At 37.6% G+C, this 18,036-nt stretch overlaps 1 protein-coding gene across 1 annotated transcript in view; it reads right to left on the bottom strand.

Moving 5' to 3' along the window:
- Positions 1-213: 213 nt before the first annotated feature.
- LOC5569889 (hyccin) overlaps positions 214-18,036 on the bottom strand; it is a 109,193-nt gene continuing 91,370 nt past the window's right edge. Inside the window, exon 7 of the mRNA XM_021840547.1 lies at positions 214-2,071. Coding sequence (XP_021696239.1) covers positions 1,398-2,071 — 674 coding nt within the window. The 3' untranslated portion in view covers positions 214-1,397. The remainder of the gene's footprint in view (positions 2,072-18,036) is intronic.

The following is an 18,036-nucleotide window of genomic DNA, read 5'->3' on the forward strand; positions in this document are numbered from 1 at the left end:
TTCCGGTCCTGGAGACACGCGTCACGTGCGGTAGCTATGCTGTGGGAACATTTTCACCTTAAGAATCACTACCGCATCAGGTAACCGCGAGCAGTCGAGATTGTATACCGAGCTACCGCGAAAGACCATTACCGTTGCCGATTCGTGATTTCGAGATTTCTCCCCAGGTTCACGGGAAATCTTTCAAGCTTTTTTCTTTTGAAATATGTGGTAGAGTCTTATCGAAATTTGGCCACTGCCGGCAAATGTTTCTATGAGGTTCTTCTTGGTAAGCAAAACTTTCTGTAGTAGTGATGAATAATTCTTCGGGGTGTCACAATATTCAAAAAATGAGTCTCGGTGAAGCGTTTCCCTACATTAGACGAGTATTTTACGTCCATATTGAGAAGAGGGTACGGATCAAACTAGTTTTCAACAGATTAACAGTAGCTTTCAGCGTAGCAAACTTGTGGTGTGAGCCGAATTTCTAAAATCCGATTATCATTGCCTGATCACCAGTCATTCCATTACGCTTGTATATCCTGGATAAATATTAACAACCACATCCGTCGTTGCGTAAACAGCTAGTATAGTTGAATATAGACATATCAGTGCAGATGAAAATAGATCATCAACCAAACCGCTAATACTTGAACCAGACATACCCACTCCAAAGCCGGCGAACGCCCCCGATAATTTCCATTCCTTTGCATGAACACACGTTTAAATACACATGGTATCACGTTTATTGCCACGGAGCGTGGATTCCGCAACGCCTACGCAAAGGATTGCAGCAAATCAAAATTATGCGACAGCTGGGAGGAAACGGAAACACCCCCTGCCGCTTTAAGTGATTAGGGGGAGATCGCCCAGTTGATGAGAATTCTTGCATTGATGTGTTCGTCATTATGCTCTGCGGTGAATTACATACGTGATTTGTAGGAACGCCTGCACATCAATTATTCTGAGAGATTCGGTAGAAGAACAAAACGTCCAACTTTAGTGGTCTAAGAAATGGTTGGGCCACGGCTCCGAAAAGGTTGGGAAACACTAAATAGAGTTTTTGAATTAATTTCTAGCCATATCAACAAAAACAGCCAAATGGTAATTGTTCCAAGATTCAGAATGGTATTTCTCTAGCAGATAAGAAAAGATTGGGAATTATGGAAAAAGTCAGCTTGTCGTGAATATTATCTAAATAACTGAATCTACCAGTCCAAAAGCTTTCGTATAGTAGGGAAAGGTCTCTCTATTACCTAAAATCAACATAATCAAACTCATACTAGCGAACATACACCAACCTAATACCGCAAATGATTGTACCGAATATAAAAATAAATCGTAAAAAATAACGCAAAAGTTAAATAACGTAAACGACTCTAACATAACTAAAGTAACACATTTCCAGTTGATGAATCTTAAACTTGACTAACTTGTATACTGCCGTGGTTTTTCATGTCCAACGCAGACTTGTCCAGGTTGTTGTTATTGTTGATGTTGTTGTTGAGGCTCATCTCGTTGCCCGAGTCGAACGATTCTCCCACCTCGAGGGGGTTCGCCCCTCCACCGCCACTACCGTTCCGGTCCACCCCATCCAGCCCATCCTTATCGTCCGCCCCCATCATGACACCTCCGTTCGACAATGGCACCGATTGTTTCACCACACCCACAATCAGCTCCCCTCCGCTTCCACCTCCTCCCAAAACCCCCGTCGACGGCATACTGTTGATAATATCAATACTATTGCTCTTCCGCTTGGCCACCGTCTGGGGGCTGGCCCGTTCCGCTTCGATCAACTCGGCACTGGTCTGCTGTTGCATCTGGAGCGATTGCTTACCGGCCAGCTTCTCCTTCATACCTCCGGAAGATTTCTTATTACCCCCACCGCCACCCATTCCACCCCCGCCGCTGTCGTCCTTGTCTTTGTCCTTTTCTTTCAGCTTCATGAAGTTCACCAGCACCTTGTGGGTTTTGGAGTCTTTCACCTTACCGGGCCCGGATTTGGGCCCGTCGCCACCGCTTTCACTTTCCTCGTTAATACTGCTCAGCTGGCCGTTCTCCTCCTTGGTGGGGCCTTGGATGGGGATATCATCTAATTTGGTGAGAAAAGGGAAGAAAAAAAAGCAGCGAAACATTGTTGATTAATTGGACTTTCCGGGGTTGAGATTGATCAGATGTTGAAGTGCATTACAATAATTAGGACAGCGTCAGATTCTCACCGGTGCTTCTGGATTCATCACACGTCGTCGATGAGGGACAGTGTGCGAGGACAGTTATTGGCAAGGAAGGGAAATGTCTGTAGTGAAATGTTCCCCGAAGATTGTCTAGATGTTCAATTTCGTGACAAATTCTAATGATACGTATCAATGTATAAGAAATGTTTCAAACTTAATTTCTAAACCCATATATCAAAAATCAAATACCATATATGTAAATCAAAATACAAATCCGTGTTGAAATCTATACTTGAGTGCATTGAAAATATCTCTTTCGTAGTAAATTAAATATCTTTCATAATCACCTACATCAAATACAACTGTAGAGAGGAATAAATGAACATACATTTGAACGATACTGTAAATTAACAGGCATGAAATGCAGAGTTTCCAACTAATATTTGAGTGACAAGTAATCAGTGATTACATTATTTTTTTAATAATCAAGTAATCAGTAGTTAATTTTTAGGTAATCATAAAATAATCAATTGAAAGCAATGTGAAAAGTAGGTAATCCATTATTATGATCAATTTTGCAAAATAATCATGTGATCTTCACGTAATCGTAAGTATGCAAGATAATCAAAGTAATCAAAATATAGTCAACTCTCCATAACTTTATATTGAGAGGATCATCGATGGAAGTATCGAGCTACAGAACACAAAACCAGTGCAACTGCCATCCAAGGGACCTTCGAGGTAGTCATGAAAAAAGCTGTTACTATGGTTCTCTAACTCGATATACGTAATATATAGTGAGGAAGAGTTGATTTAATCGTGAATATATCAATAGTAATCCATCGATAAACATGGATATTACTGATATCAATGAATAATCTATAAAAAATCATAAGTAATCACGAGTAATTGTAAGTAATCACGAGTAATTGTAAGTAATCTTCAGTAATTAGTTGGTAATTGGGCAGTTTAGCGAAGAAAAATTCACTGTTTTTTGTAGCTTAATCAAAAGAGCACATATTTTAATGTTGATATCATAAATGATTAAAAAGATTTGAATCCGTCGACTCAATGACATTTCAATTTACATAGTGACAGTTCGTCCCGATGTAAAATTTGCCGAGGGGTGATTCCAGTGATTTCCAGAAACTGGATACCCCTAAACAAGCCAATTAAAGTATTATTTATCAAGCATGTAATAAAACAGATAAAGTAATCATCAAGTATAATCACCAGTAATCAGTAGTAATCATATTAACCACAAGTAATCTTAATAATCATTGAGTAATCAGTGAAATTTTAATGGAAGTGACAAGTAATCAATTCAGTTGAAAACCCCTTGTAGCTATGTAATACACCAAAACAAAACCAACAAGATCGTTTTTTATTATGTGAACATTAGTTCTAAGATCTAGGTTGATCTTATTGTAAACTTAGTGAGACGTTTAACTTCGCATCTAGAGAATATAGGCACGTTCCCAGGTCTAGTCAAGAATGTTCGCATATGACGAATTTCTTTTTGTTTTTTGCGCACATTTAAAACCTGAGGGAAATGTTCACAAAAGTACTAGACGCAACACCTGTAACACTTGAAGTAATTTATATGTAAACATTTAATATCGATCAATATCGTTTTACAAACAAATCAGCTCAAACTTGCTTCTTGCTCAGTAAATTCAATCCATACATCTCCTACAAATCGATTGGGTCAACTTTAGCGAAAATTTGGTAGCCAAACCCGTTCTAAACTAGTCAAGTAACAAAAAGTTTGGCTTTCCACGATAAAACACTACATAATGTTTCTAAAAGTTCACATTAGTTCCGAGTGGATCCTTCTCGCTGCTCAAATGGATGAAGTATGCTCATGCGGAATTCTGAGCTACACAAGGTACCGAACGAAACTTTCGGAAACTTCGAAGTTACAAGGACGTTCCAAGCAGCATCTTAAGCTGCTTTGCAGTTCAATAGGGGTTTCGCAGTGAACTGCTTCCGAACTTCGAGGAGAAGCTTCTAACAAGTTCGTTGTGAGCCACATAATAAATTTTGCTGTTTATAATACATTTATAAAAGAGCATCAAAATAATTTCTATACCCTTTGCCTCAAGGTATTTCTTGGAAATGGTTCTGAAAATTTCACCAGGCTTCCATCTATTTATTCTTTTGAGGATTTCTATGAAATTTATACAAAAAAACACAAATTAAGGGTGTTGAGAGACACTACAATAAATCCATCTATGTATTCCTGTCAGAACTTTGTTTAAAACACAAGGATTTTTTCCATGACATGTTCTAGGAATTCTATCAAAGTATAGCGATACCTCTAAGACAAATTTAAAACGACATTTTCAGGGGTCTTCCTGCATATTTTTTAAAAATTCGTTCACGCGTTCCCTATTAAAACTTGTTTAGGAATCACACTTACGATTCCGGTTTAATTATCATATTTTCGATTATTGACTTAAATATGTTTTTTTTCTATTCCTTGTGAAATGTTCTCTGTTTTTTTTCTTCGGACAGTAATTCCTCAAGATATACCTACTCAAATTGCTCTTTATGCTCTCTCGCTTGAAGGATTTTATGGTGCTGAATAACTCCATAAAATCCATCCAAAAAATATCTTTTCTGAAAATATTCTCTGGAAATCTTGATAAAATGCAATCTGAGAATAACAAAAAAAAACTTTTTAGAGGATGAATTCAAAGTCCAAGAATTTTTTAAAAGATTATTCCAGAATTTTCACTACTTTTGCTTTTGGAACTCTTACTGAGCGCGTTCATATCATTCTGAGCAAATCTATCATAAACTTCATATATTATCGCAGGAATTTTTACTAAGAATATATCCAAGCATTGCTCTAGGCAGAGATTCCCCAAAAAAATATTCCAGGGATTCTACTAGTAAATCGTCTGAATTAGTTTTTTTCATGCTATCCAAGTAATTTCTCCAGGAATGCTGTTTTGGGCTTTTTAAGAAATCCCCAGATCGTTGGTATTAGTTTCGAAAATGTGTCTGTATTTCTTTCCAAGCATTCCTTCTGGGATTATTCTATGAATTGATACATGCAGTAGCGCAACCAGGTTTTAATTCTAGGGGGGGTTTTACAAATTTCAAAAGACATTTTAGGAATGGATTTATTTGGATTGTAAAATTAATATAGAAAAATTACAATACATAAGTGCGATACCATTCCACCGCTCTTCTTCTATCTTGCGCTTTAATTATGTTTTGGAGATTTTTAACAATCAGTTAAAATCAGTTCTGCTTTCATTGTGAAGATTTTATGACCAAATATGTGATTTGTGATACCTTAGATTTTTAATACGAACATTAAACTTTGTTTTTGGATGACTTTGTAAAAAAGCATATTGATTTACTATTGCAGTGGGACGCCAATGCGTTCATATTTTTAATGGGCACATTTTTCCAACTTCTTTCGAACGAACCCCCGATTTGTATGGTTTACCCAATAAATTGAACGTAATTCATGATCCACATCCATCTCAAAATTGTTTGAAATTTGTTACGGAACCGAAATGCATCCACCGGCAGATAAGTACTTCAATAGCATTCGCTGATATGTTTTTCTCCTTTTTATATAAATCAAGGAATTCGTATGTTCCAATCATTGGCACAACGCTTTCAGTTTGATTTAAAAAGGTTAGAAATTTTTGTTATTTATAAGCATGTTATAGTAGTATTTACCAGTTAATTTTGGTTTTTATCAAACTCCACAAAGAGTTTAAGAATAAAACCACACAACTCAAAAGTATATAACTGAAAATTACTAACATTCACATTATTCAAACGAATTAAAATAAGATATTGCTTTGTAGTTGTAAGATGTGTAGTGCTGAATTTCACAAGAATATTTAGCAATTCAAAATTTTTCGGCTCTGGAGGGGGTTTTGACCCCCAAAACCCCCCCTTGGTTGCGCCACTGGATACATGTATTACATAAAATAAAGGGTTCTTCATCGATTTCACAAATTTCTTCAGGCAATTCTCTCGGATTCATTAGGGATTTAACCTAAGTCCCTCAATTGTCATATTTTAATTTCAAAATGATTGAAAAGTTTACCAAGAACATATTGCAACTAGCATGGGGCCTTCCTTAGCCGAGTGGTTAGAGTCCGCCGTTACAAATCAAAGCCATGCTTAAGGTGTCTGGGTTCGATTTCCGGTCTGTCCAGGATCTTTTCGTAATGGAAACTTCCTTGGCTTCCCTGGGCATAGAGTATCATCGTACCTGCCACACGATATACGAAGATCAATGGCCCAGTTACCCCAGCTGAAATGTGTCCCGACAAACTGAAGGCGATAGTGAACAGTGCTCCAACCGCGTGGCCGCCCATACCATACGCTGACGTAGATGAAGAAAATGCCGGTATACAAGTGTCTAACGCCGCGCTGATAACAGTTGCGAAAGGATTGAAGCTGAACAAAGCTCCCGGACCAGATGGTATCCCTATTGTAGCGCTAAGGGCAGCAATCTTGGCGTTCCCAGACATATTCAGGACAGCGTTGCAGAAGTGTCTAGCGGAAGGCTGCTTCCCAGACAGATGGAAGGTGCAGAAGCTGGCGTAACTGCCAAAACCGGGAAAACCGCCAGGAGATCCTGCTTCATATAGACCGCTATGCTTGCTGCATACTCTTGGCAAACTTCTGGAGAAGGTCATCCTCGACAGGCAGAACAATCTACACGGAAGGCGAGAACGGATTGTCGAAAAGGCAGTTCGGATTGCGTAAAAAGACTTCGACGGTGGATGCTATTCGACGGTCAGTACGAGGCACCTTCTGGCGTCCCGGCTTGGGCTGCTGCGTTGAGACACAATCGAGAGAAGCTGGGCAGGTACGTTCCGACAGTGCCTACCACACTGTATCGCTGGAGGCAGTGTGCGTTATCAACGGAATGATCCACATCTGCATTACTCTGGCTGAAGACATAGCATGCTACAGCAAAGGGACACAAGGAATGTGAGGAATACCATCAGACTGGATACAATGGCTAAGTGGCAGCAGGAGTGGAATAACTTGGAGAAACAAAAGTGAACCTGCAGGCTCATTCCTAACGTGTCGGTGTGGACGATCAGAAAACATGGAGAAGTCTTCTTCCTGATCAAGTTTTTGTCAGGCCACGGATGCTTCCAGAAATATCTGCACTGATTCGGACACGCAGAGTCTCCACACCATGGATCATGTTATATTCGACTGCCCTCAATTCAGGGACATACGAAGTGAGATGATGTCAGAAACTGCAAGCGTCCTGAATCCGGACAACATCGTACAGAACATGTGCCAGCATGAAAGCACATAGCAAGCGGTGAACAGAGAGATAACGCTGATTATGTCGTCGCTGCAAAGGAGATGGCGTGAAGATCAGAGAGCTCCGGGCCACGATCGGGGTAGGCTAGATCCACCGTCGGGGACTAGATCAAGTAGAGCGGGCGTAGCGTAGTATCGGTAATAAGTTGTCTGGACGCCTGCAAACCGGAAGTCATCTTCCAACCGGAATTGCAGAACCGACCTTGGCCGACCAATGTCAAGTCTGAGTCTATCGCAAATGACCATCGGGGCGCCTTTCAACCGGAAGATTCCATTCACCGGAATCGCACGACCGACCTCGCCATCTAGCCGGCCAGCTTCGGAGTAGACTACGTCCACCTCGAGACCAGTTGAGTAGATCGTCGGGGCGCCAGTGAACCGAAACTCATCCTCCAACCGGGATCGCTGGTCCGGCCTCAGCAATCAACTGGTCAACCAGGAGAGCTCGAAAAGCAGCAGCGGAGAGCGAGTCGTCATAGAGTAGCGAAGTGCACGTGAACGTCCAAAAGAAGTTCAAGAGAACTCTAACATGAGGCCAGCCCGAGAGTAGAATGCGTCATTGCACAGAATGGTGCGGATATCTAAGATCCTGACAACTTAGAAGGATGCCGCCTCCTACAAAGCTGTTCAGTAGCTCAAAGGCTATCATTGTTTGAGCCATAAAATATGATTTCTTGCCACCAGGCATGAAACTGTTTTGCGGATAACTCAGGAACTTTAAAAAGATGACGTCTTTGGCATATTTGATCAGTAGCTCAAGGACTATCATTTTTAGAGGCCGTTGATTCAAAATTTTGCCACCAGGTAGTGCTGGTGAGCATGAAATTATTGTTTTTCAGATATCTAAGTAGCCTGACCACTTCGAAAGATTTCGTCTTTGGCAAAGTTGTTGAAGGCTCAAGCTTCAATCATTCTTCGATTTTGGGCGGTGTAGAAAAATTGAAAAACGATTATAATTATTTTCCTCTTAATAAGTCAAAGGCAATCATTGACCGAGCTATTTGATTCAAAGTATTGCCACCAGGTAACACCAATGTGCATGAAACATTAATTTATCAAATATCTCAGCAGCCCGATCATTAAGAAATATCGCGTCTTTGGCAGAGTTGTTCAGTAGCTCAGTAGTAGTGGCAAAATCTCGAATCTCTTACTAGAATAATGATAGTCCTTGTGCTACTGAATAACTTTGCCCAAGATGCCATCTTTCTAAGTGGTCAGGTTCCTGAGATATCTGCAAAAGACAAGTCTCATACTCACTAGCGCCGACTGGTGGCAAAATTTGAATCAATTTGCTCGAACAATGATAGCCCTTGAGTTACTGAACAATTTTGTCAAAAACACCATATTTTAAAATGGACAGGCTCCTGAGATATCTGCAAAACAAAAGTAAAAGCACAGACAAACAGACGTAACACTCTAAATATTTTCATCGCACAGCAGAATAGCGCCCAATTATAATATTTGGTAGTTGGCCGACGGGCCACTTGCGGCGCTCGCATCGCTTTTGTTCGAGTTTGACGATTGCTCACTATCGCCATCTAGTTCGCGATTGGCCAAATTAAGTATTTTTAGCATTGGGCATAAATGTTCACGTGACTATGTTTCAAATTGATAATTGTTCTAGCTGTTACGTCTGTTTGTCTGTGGTAAAGGTTTCATGCACACCAGTGTCACCTAGCGGTCAAATTCCAAATTGAATAAGGTTGTTATCAGAACCTCCAGAACAACTTTAATGAACACCGCATGTTTCCAAATTATTTGAGTTTTGAGATTTATCAGTTTCAAATTGTAGTCTGCTTGAACCTTATACAGTGCGTCCATTATATGCGACTTATGTACATTTGTTGATTTTACCGCATTATAAAGGGATATACTGTCAATAAAAACTGTTGAGTATTGCTCATAAGACTATTCTTGAGGAATACATTTTGGGTTGATGTCGATAGATATCCTTGTTGCAAAATGATAGCATATAAATTGTCTGTTGTACAAAGTACAACAGCGCGACAGCCCGATGGTTAAAATTCAATAGATAGTGAGAATATGTGTTCAGCCAATTTTCATATGAATTAATAAACTAAAACTTTGAAGGAAACACTAGAGAAAATGATTGGTTGAATTCCCGGAGGACTTAGAAGTTCGTAGACCAATGTCTGAGAGAAATTACTGAAGTAATCTATAAAGAAATCTTTGAGGTAGTTTCAGGCGGCTTAAAACAACTATTTATTGGCATTACGTCCCAACAGATACAAGTCTTTTCTATCAGTGTTCTATGAGCATTCACACTTTGTATATCTGGTACGAAGATACTCTATGCTCGGGGTAGTCGAGAAAACTCCTAATCCAAAAAAAACTCGAAGGTATCCTGATTGTTTGTCTTAGAAGAAATCTGTGAATATTACTTGATTATTTTGTGAATAAGTAAAACTTGAAGGAAAGTGTATGAAAACTATGGAAAAATATATAAAGACGTACTCAAAGGAATATCCTAATTTCTGGTTGGATTCGTCGAGGAACTTCTTCTGATTCCTGTGTGGTCTTTCTGTCAATGAATGTCAATTTGAATTTCAGCAAGTGCTGATTAACCACTTCAAATGCACGATTACGTCTGATTTCCACGAAATTTGAAATACGTTTTACAGCTTCACAACTACTAATATAGACGAGTGCCACTGAAACGTTGCTGAACTGATGACACATTTCATCTTTTTCAGCCTCCTCTGGTATAGTGTATGTTGTTTCATCGTGATTTCCTCATCATTGCATTACGTGATTGCATCTTCTTCCTGGAGCGTCTTTGTTTCATCGTTTATGGGACTTCTCGTCGAGATTACCCTGTTTCGTTCCGCAAATCTTTCGATATCCTGCTCTGTTCCGGAACACCACCATAGCGACGCCAGACGCCGAATGCCGGGGACGAATAGTAGCACAATATTTACTATTCGCTTTGAATTTCTTAGTACGGAATTCAACAGTAACACGTGTTTTGCTTTTTGTCATCGTTGGATGGACGGGGAAAATGGCACTCAGGAAATTGAAGCATCCAGCAACGTCGAAGCTCACCGATCGGTGCTGACGAATTCCATCCAGAATGAGTCGAAAAAAATAAAAATCGTGCTCGATAGTCTTCGATTTGGAGTGAATTTCGCACATGTTTTTGGTATGGTAGAATAAGTGTTTTCCATAGAAAAACTGATCATTTTGACTCAAGTGTAACTTTTGGAAATGGCCTATAAATGTTTGTATGGAACTTATTTGAAAAATTCTAAATTTTAAAATTTTAATTTTTTGTCAAAATAAATACGTTTTGATGATACAGTAAGCATCTTGAAATGATTCTAAGCCATAATGATTATATGAATAATTTCTCTAGAAGTAACCATTTTCGAATTAAATGTTAAAATGGGCCATTTTCATTAGATATTCGTGATTCTCCATCAAGGAAAATAAGTAAGGCGGCATCCATTTATTACGTAACGCTAAAATTGCAAATTGTTGACCACCTCCCACCCTCCGTAACGCTTTTTGTATGAAAAATTAAAAAAATGTATGAGCCGTAACGCTTGAGCCTACTCCTCCCCTCCCCCTAGAGCGTTACGTAATTTGTGGACGACGCCTAAGTGGAAAGAAATATGGTGTTTACTCTTGTTGTTGTTGTTCTTAGCAAAACATTTTTATTAAAAATTTCTCCATCATGAAACTTTGTCCTTAACATCTTTTTACTATCAAGATTGTATGGTGAAAATTTAAAAAATATTTAAAATGAGATTAATGTGTAATTTAAAATTTAAGTTTTATTTTTGATTTTTCTATGAAAATAAATAAAATATTTTTTCAGTGTATATTGTTTTCTTACAGTCCAAACGGTTCACTACAACTTCTTCATAGAAACTATTTCTCTAAAATTAACAGTTTCGGGGTTAGAATTTTTCAAATAAGTTGCATGCAATAATTTATAGGCCATTTTCAAACGTTACACTTGAGTTAAAATGATCATTTTTTCTATGAAAAACACTTATTCTACCTACCAAAATCATGTGCAAAATTTAATCCAAATCGAAGATGGTCGAGTTCTGTGACTGACCGATTTGACATGGAATCCGTCTGCTGCTCTGTTACAGCTACTTCTGGTGCTGCCGGGCAAATGCCTTCATTTCCGAGGAAAGGAAAACAATTTTCGTTTGACTTGATGCTTCTCGAGAAGAGTGCGATTGATTTTGAGGATATATGAAAGTTCGAGAAGGAGATTGGCCAAAAGTGCGTGATGAATCGGTTAGGCTCTAATTGGTCGAGTTATTTTGCTTTGATTTGAGTAGACGATTACCTCGAGGGCATTGTTGGCACTGAATTGAGTGTCATTTATCTTCTTCCTTATGACTTTTGTTTCCAATCAGAAAGATGTATGACTCTCAGCTTCTTCTTCTTCTTGACATTACGTCCTGACTGGAACAAAGCCTGCTTCTCAGTAGTGTTCTTATGAGCACTTCTACAGTTATTAACTGAGCGCTTTCTTTGACAAAGTTGCCATTTTCGCATTCGTGTCTAGTGGGGCAGTTACGATTGTACTCTATGCCTTGGAATCGAGGAAATTTCCATCACGAAAAGATCCTGTACCGACCGGGAATCTAACCCAGACACCTTCAGCATGGCTTAGGATGACTCTCAGCTACAGATACTAACAACATAGCATTCTATTTCACGATAGCAAGAAATTTCCATTTAAATTGATAAAATGTATATGTGATTTATATGCTATCATTTTGCAACAAAGATATCTATCGACACCAAACCAAAATGTATTCCTCAAGAATCTTCTTAAGAACAATACTCGACGGTATTTATTTACAGTACCACCCTTTTTAACGCGGTAAAATCAACAAATGTACAAGAAAGTCGCATAATAATTAACGCACTATATACGGTTCGAGTAAACCACGGTTTTAAATCGGTATATCTCAAAATTCAGATAATATAAAAACTTGGGGTCTTTAGTAAAGTTTTTCTGGAGGTGAAGCGCTATCTGATGGTACCGCATTTAATTCGGAATTTGACCGCTAGGTGGCACTAGTGGGCATGGATGTTTTACTTTTGTTTTGCAAATATTTCAGGATCCTGATCATTCAGAAGGATGGCGTCTTGGGCAAAGTTGTTTAGTAAGTTAAGGACTATAATTGTTCGAGCTAGTTGATACAACATTTTGCCACAAGGCGGCGCTAGTGTGCATGAAACTTTTGTTTGCAGATATCTCAGAAGCCTGACCACTTAGAGAGATAGTGTCTACGACAAAGTAGTTCAATAGCTCAAGGACTATCATTATTTGAGGCAAGAAATAGGAAATTTTGCCACCAGGCGGCGCTAGTGAGCATAAAATTTATGTTTTGCGGATACTGCAGGATCTTGACTTTTTAGACAGGCACCTTCAGCAAAGTTGTTCAGAAGCTCAGGAACTATCATTATTTTACAAAATCTCGAACTTTAAGGATTGAACTAAGAAATAATTTGATCTACTGAACAACTCTGCCGAAGACGCCATCTTTCTAAGTGATCAGGCTCCTGAGATATTTGCGAAACAAATGTTTTATGCTCACTAGCGCCGCCTGGTGGCAAAATTTTGAATCAACTAGCTTGAACAATGGTAGTCCATAAGTTACCGAGCAACTTTGCCGAAGACGCCATCTTTCTAAGTGGTCAGGATCCTGAGATCTGCGATACAAAAGTTTCATACTAACTAGCGCCGCCTAGTGGCAAAATCCCGAATTTCTTGGCTAAAATAATGATAGCTCAAGACTGAATAACTTTGCCGAAGACTCCTGGGATATTCGCAAAACCAAGGGTGTTGTACAAAGTACAACGCGCGACTACTCGCGTTACAAAAATTCGCGCAACGACCGAAAGGTTAAGGTGAAGATAAATCGGAGTCATTCTTAAAATTTTCAAAACCACAAATCTAACAGAGAAGTAAGGACTGTGACGAACTAAACTTGGAAAAATCAATGTCCTGTATATTTTGCCTTAGCTTTAGTTGCACCTTTCAAATGTTATTGAAGTTTGAGTATATGATTTATAATTATTGTACCATGAGTTAACTAACTATTCTGTTTTCGACATAACATTTCAAAAATCCTTGCCCTCAGATTTTCAACATGGTTTTGTGACTGGTAAAATTCAAATTGCAACAACAATAAAAGAAAATCTCCAAAACTTTCACCAGCTGTACGATGATTTTCCTTTCCGTAATCCATATCAATGTGCCAAAAAATATGAAAAAAGGTGACACCCATGTTGTGTGCACGAATTAGAGAACTCACGGATCATTCAAAAGAGCTGACTCTTGAAAATGAGTGAAAGAATCACGGATCTTTTCTCAACAGTCATGTATTTCTAACACTGCAATTTTTGAAAGGTAACCTAAAATATATACGAGGGAATTTTGAATTGGACGTATCATACTTAAGTACTACACCAGACATGTATAAGTAGTTGACCATTTCAAAACTATCATATTTTTCGTTCCCAAATCTCAATGAATTTTTCATTAGAATTTTTTTCAATGGATCACTGAATCGATCAAAAGAGTCGATTCACTTTTGTGGGTGAGTCACTTACAATTCGCTCCCAAAATTTGACCATTTTGTCCATATGTAACACGAGCTGTAGCGTCGATGTATCAAAAGTTGCATAGCTTAGTACAAAAATTCGTATGAAATCGAAAAATAAAGCCAGCGGCATTATTTTCACATCATCTGAAGCTTTTTATCTAAGTTTTGTGAAAAAAAACATGAAAACTACGAAAACTTGTATCTTTGTACATGTTTTTTTATCGCCACTATAGGAATACATGTGCCTATAGTAGTACTATTTCTAATTGCTGTTCCTATAGTAGCACTAGCTTCACGACATATGCTAAGCACAAATCAAAACCGTAATTTCAATATCAAATTCGTTTTGCCCAAGGCAGTTCTTTAAGTATTTCTGTAATCAAAATCAATTTAAAAATGCAAATGTTGTCAGCTTTATATTTTTAGAGAAAATATCGTAAAATACTGTCACACAACACTATATACAGTCAGTGACATAAGCTAGTAACCAAATGCTGTTTTTCCATACAAATTGCCCCAGTTTGGGGTGCTGTATCTCAGCTTCTGGCCGAAATGGCTGGAATTTGGATGACGAACTACAAATAACTTGAAGATTTGCCTGTAAGGAAATTATTACATTGCAGTCATTTTACATAGAGTTTCAGACGGTTGTTCAAAGACAAAAGTAAGTAACCGAGGGACTTTGTAATTTAATTCAAAAACGGTAAGTCGTGGAAAGTTGGTCCGTTCCACAAAGTTGTTCAATTTCAGAAGTCACACAAATTTCCAGAACATACCAACTTTCCACGACTTACCGTTTTCACATTAAATTGAAAAGTCTCTCGGTTACTAACTTTTGTCTTTGAACAACCCTCTGAAACTCTATGTAAAATGACTGCAATGTAATAATTTCCTTACAGGCAAAATTTCAAGTTATTTGTAGTTCGTCATCTAAATTTCAGCCAATTCGGACTACCAGAAGCTGAGATACAGCACCCCAAACTGGGGCATTTTGTATGGGAAAACAGCATTTGATTACTTATGTCACTGACTGTATATTGAATTTGTTTTTATTTTTCTGAATATTCTAAGCATATTTTTTAAAAGTGTTTGAAAACTTTTGTAAAAATGCTTATTAGTATTTACAACTACGGTAAGTTGCCTATTGTTGAACGATCTAGTTTTACGTCGAATCAGCCGAATGAGATGTCCAAACTTTGAAATATCATAAACCACAGAATACGTTGAAATATAGTCGTAGGGAATTTGTAAAACCAGTAGCCGCTCATTACCGTATTGACGCTCACTAATAAAAATGTACTGTTTTCGTGTTAAAATACAATCATTTTTGCGCGGTTATAAAGCCGAAAATAAAGCCGTCCGACATTATTTGCGTTTGTTTAAAAAAAACTCTTCATATTAGAACCACAGAACCTTGTGAACGGCTATTGGATCAGTAGGTATTTTGATATGTTCCAATTAGCGCTCAAACCTAAAATCTAACAAATATTTTGAAAAAATGTTGATTTCAGTATACAGCCTACAGATTCAGTATGTTCTTATAACATGAGCAAAAATAGGAACACATAGATACAGTAACAAATGCAATTAAATATATTTTTATGAAAGTTTTTCAAATTCATTTTGTTTTGTAATTGATTATATTGTGACATAAAAATTGTAATGATCGACTCAATAGTTATTTTATAATAAACATTTGAACACATAACTTCCCTTAAATGGGCGGAATCTGGTGCACTGATGGTATACATATTTTTGATCAAGCTCGTCAAGCTCCTCGCTTTCTCCTCGAAAGCTCTTCGCTTTCTACTCAATTCAAACTAAGGAGTGATTCGTTTATATCTTTGAATTGAACATTCTTATAAAAAAAATGACGAGCCTAATGTTTCGGCAATTCTATTTTCAAGAAAAAAAAGGTATTTTTCTTGTCCATAATATGCTGTGCTGTGGGACCAATTTCAGATTATTTCGCCAAAAACCCATAATTAAGATGTCTTCTACATTCTTCATGTACAAAAGTTGTAGCAAAAAGAAATTTTGAGTGATTTAAGGCCGGACTATCATTCAAATTATGTATGGCTTGAATCTTCTGTAAGGATAGTCATAATCATTCAAATAATTGCATTGAGAAGTTGAAAAACTAGCGCATAAACAAAGCTTTATTTTCGCAAAAAAAAAACGTTTTCAAAATCTTAACAATATAGTATAATGAGGAAAACCATTGTAGGTAAGACTCTGCGAGATAAAACAAACAAAAAAATCAATTGTTGGTGGGAACATTGTTGAGGCATGTCAAGGAAAATAAAAGAGATAAATTGCGCCACCTTTTTCCGGGTGTGTACTGGTTTATTTCCAATGTAGCTAAATGGGGTATTCAAAGGAACTGAACAGTGATTTTCACTGTAAGTCACGTAGGACACTGAAACCTATGAGATGAGGCACGAACATTCTTTTAGAAAACCAGAGAAAAACACAACACAAATGCAATAATGGCGACACACCACAATCATAGAATACGGACACAACAGTTAAGAAATTAAGTATGTAAGAAAAGGTAAAACGTTGACATATCAATGATAAACTTGTTGAACAATACATTAAAACATACAAATGCTAAGCAGAAATTCAGCGCAATATTGTTTCGTAAATACTTCAGAACATCTGTTCTCTGTGACAAAGCGAAGCATCCATGAAAGCATCCCGAGCCACGTCCGGTGACTTTCATTCATGCCAACTCATCATCCTTATGGTTTGCTGGGTGGAGCGTTGCACAATGGTCGGAAAAAGAGGAAAGTTTAGCCAAAACTAGCATTGAAGCTTTAATCTTTAAAGCTTTAGGAAATATCTAGTCTTAACATACTACTTGGCGTCTTTATTGTTTCAGAAGGAAATATTCACAAAATACGTAAAACTTTTGTACCGTGGTTTTATTAGGAAGAATTTTTTTAAGAAACACAAATTAGGTTTGTGTCTGATCTAAATGTGTACAAATATATTACACCTGAATTTAGTATGAACCATTTCGTCAAAATTTAGGTATTTTTTTTTTTGTTTCAAATAAAAACTAGAAACTTACTATTGTTGAGTTATGCACACATTTTTTTAAGAAGAATAAATTCGACTTTTAGTGCAATTTCAATGAAGGATCTAAAATATTATGTATTGGGTATATTTTGAAAGAACTTATATAAAAATCTAAAAATAATAATTGGTGGTTTTGGCCACCTTTTTGTTCAGAGTCCAGCCATTGTGGGTAGAAAAAAAACAGAAACAGAAGCGATCGTTGCATTGATTGCTGTTTATAGAGCATTTCCATTCGCTAGGACACGTTTCGTCAGCGGATTCTCATCACCGTGCAGACAAGTGATGACTTGTGGTGAGGAATAGGTGATGACAATACCATCGCTATATCTGATTATGTGGGGAGGAAAAGCTAGCGCTGATTGATAGAGGCACGCGTTCCAACCGTTTGTCACGGAATGGCTAATGTAGAGCTATGCATGTTGTGCGCGACATAATAAACTTCCTCATCTGGTACACTGTTCTGTCGCATCTTGCATTTTTCTAGGTAAATGGGACAATTATATTCAATCGTTCAGTGATCCGCAGTGAAAATCTTTCTTGCTGTAATAATAACTAAATCGAACGGAACAATGTTGAATCAACATAGTTTTAACCATATTTAGCTGAATTTTGTAAACAAAAACTACATTGCGAGCATACTCTCAACCATTCTTCAATAAAGCTGTGACCTTACTGATGTGATACATTTTGAAACTAACAGAATTAAAATAAAAGAATTTGTTTCAAAGTATAAGTGGTTTGCATGCTTTTTTGACCTTCTGATATTTGCAATTTAGATGCAACCAAATAAAATAAATATTTGAAAATACAGTCGACTCTCCACATCTCGATGTTCTACATCTCGATATCTCTCCCTATGTCGATGATTTTTTTCGGTC

This window comes from Aedes aegypti, chromosome 2 (assembly GCF_002204515.2).
Source record: "Aedes aegypti strain LVP_AGWG chromosome 2, AaegL5.0 Primary Assembly, whole genome shotgun sequence".
Classification (NCBI taxonomy): Eukaryota; Metazoa; Arthropoda; class Insecta; order Diptera; family Culicidae; genus Aedes; species Aedes aegypti.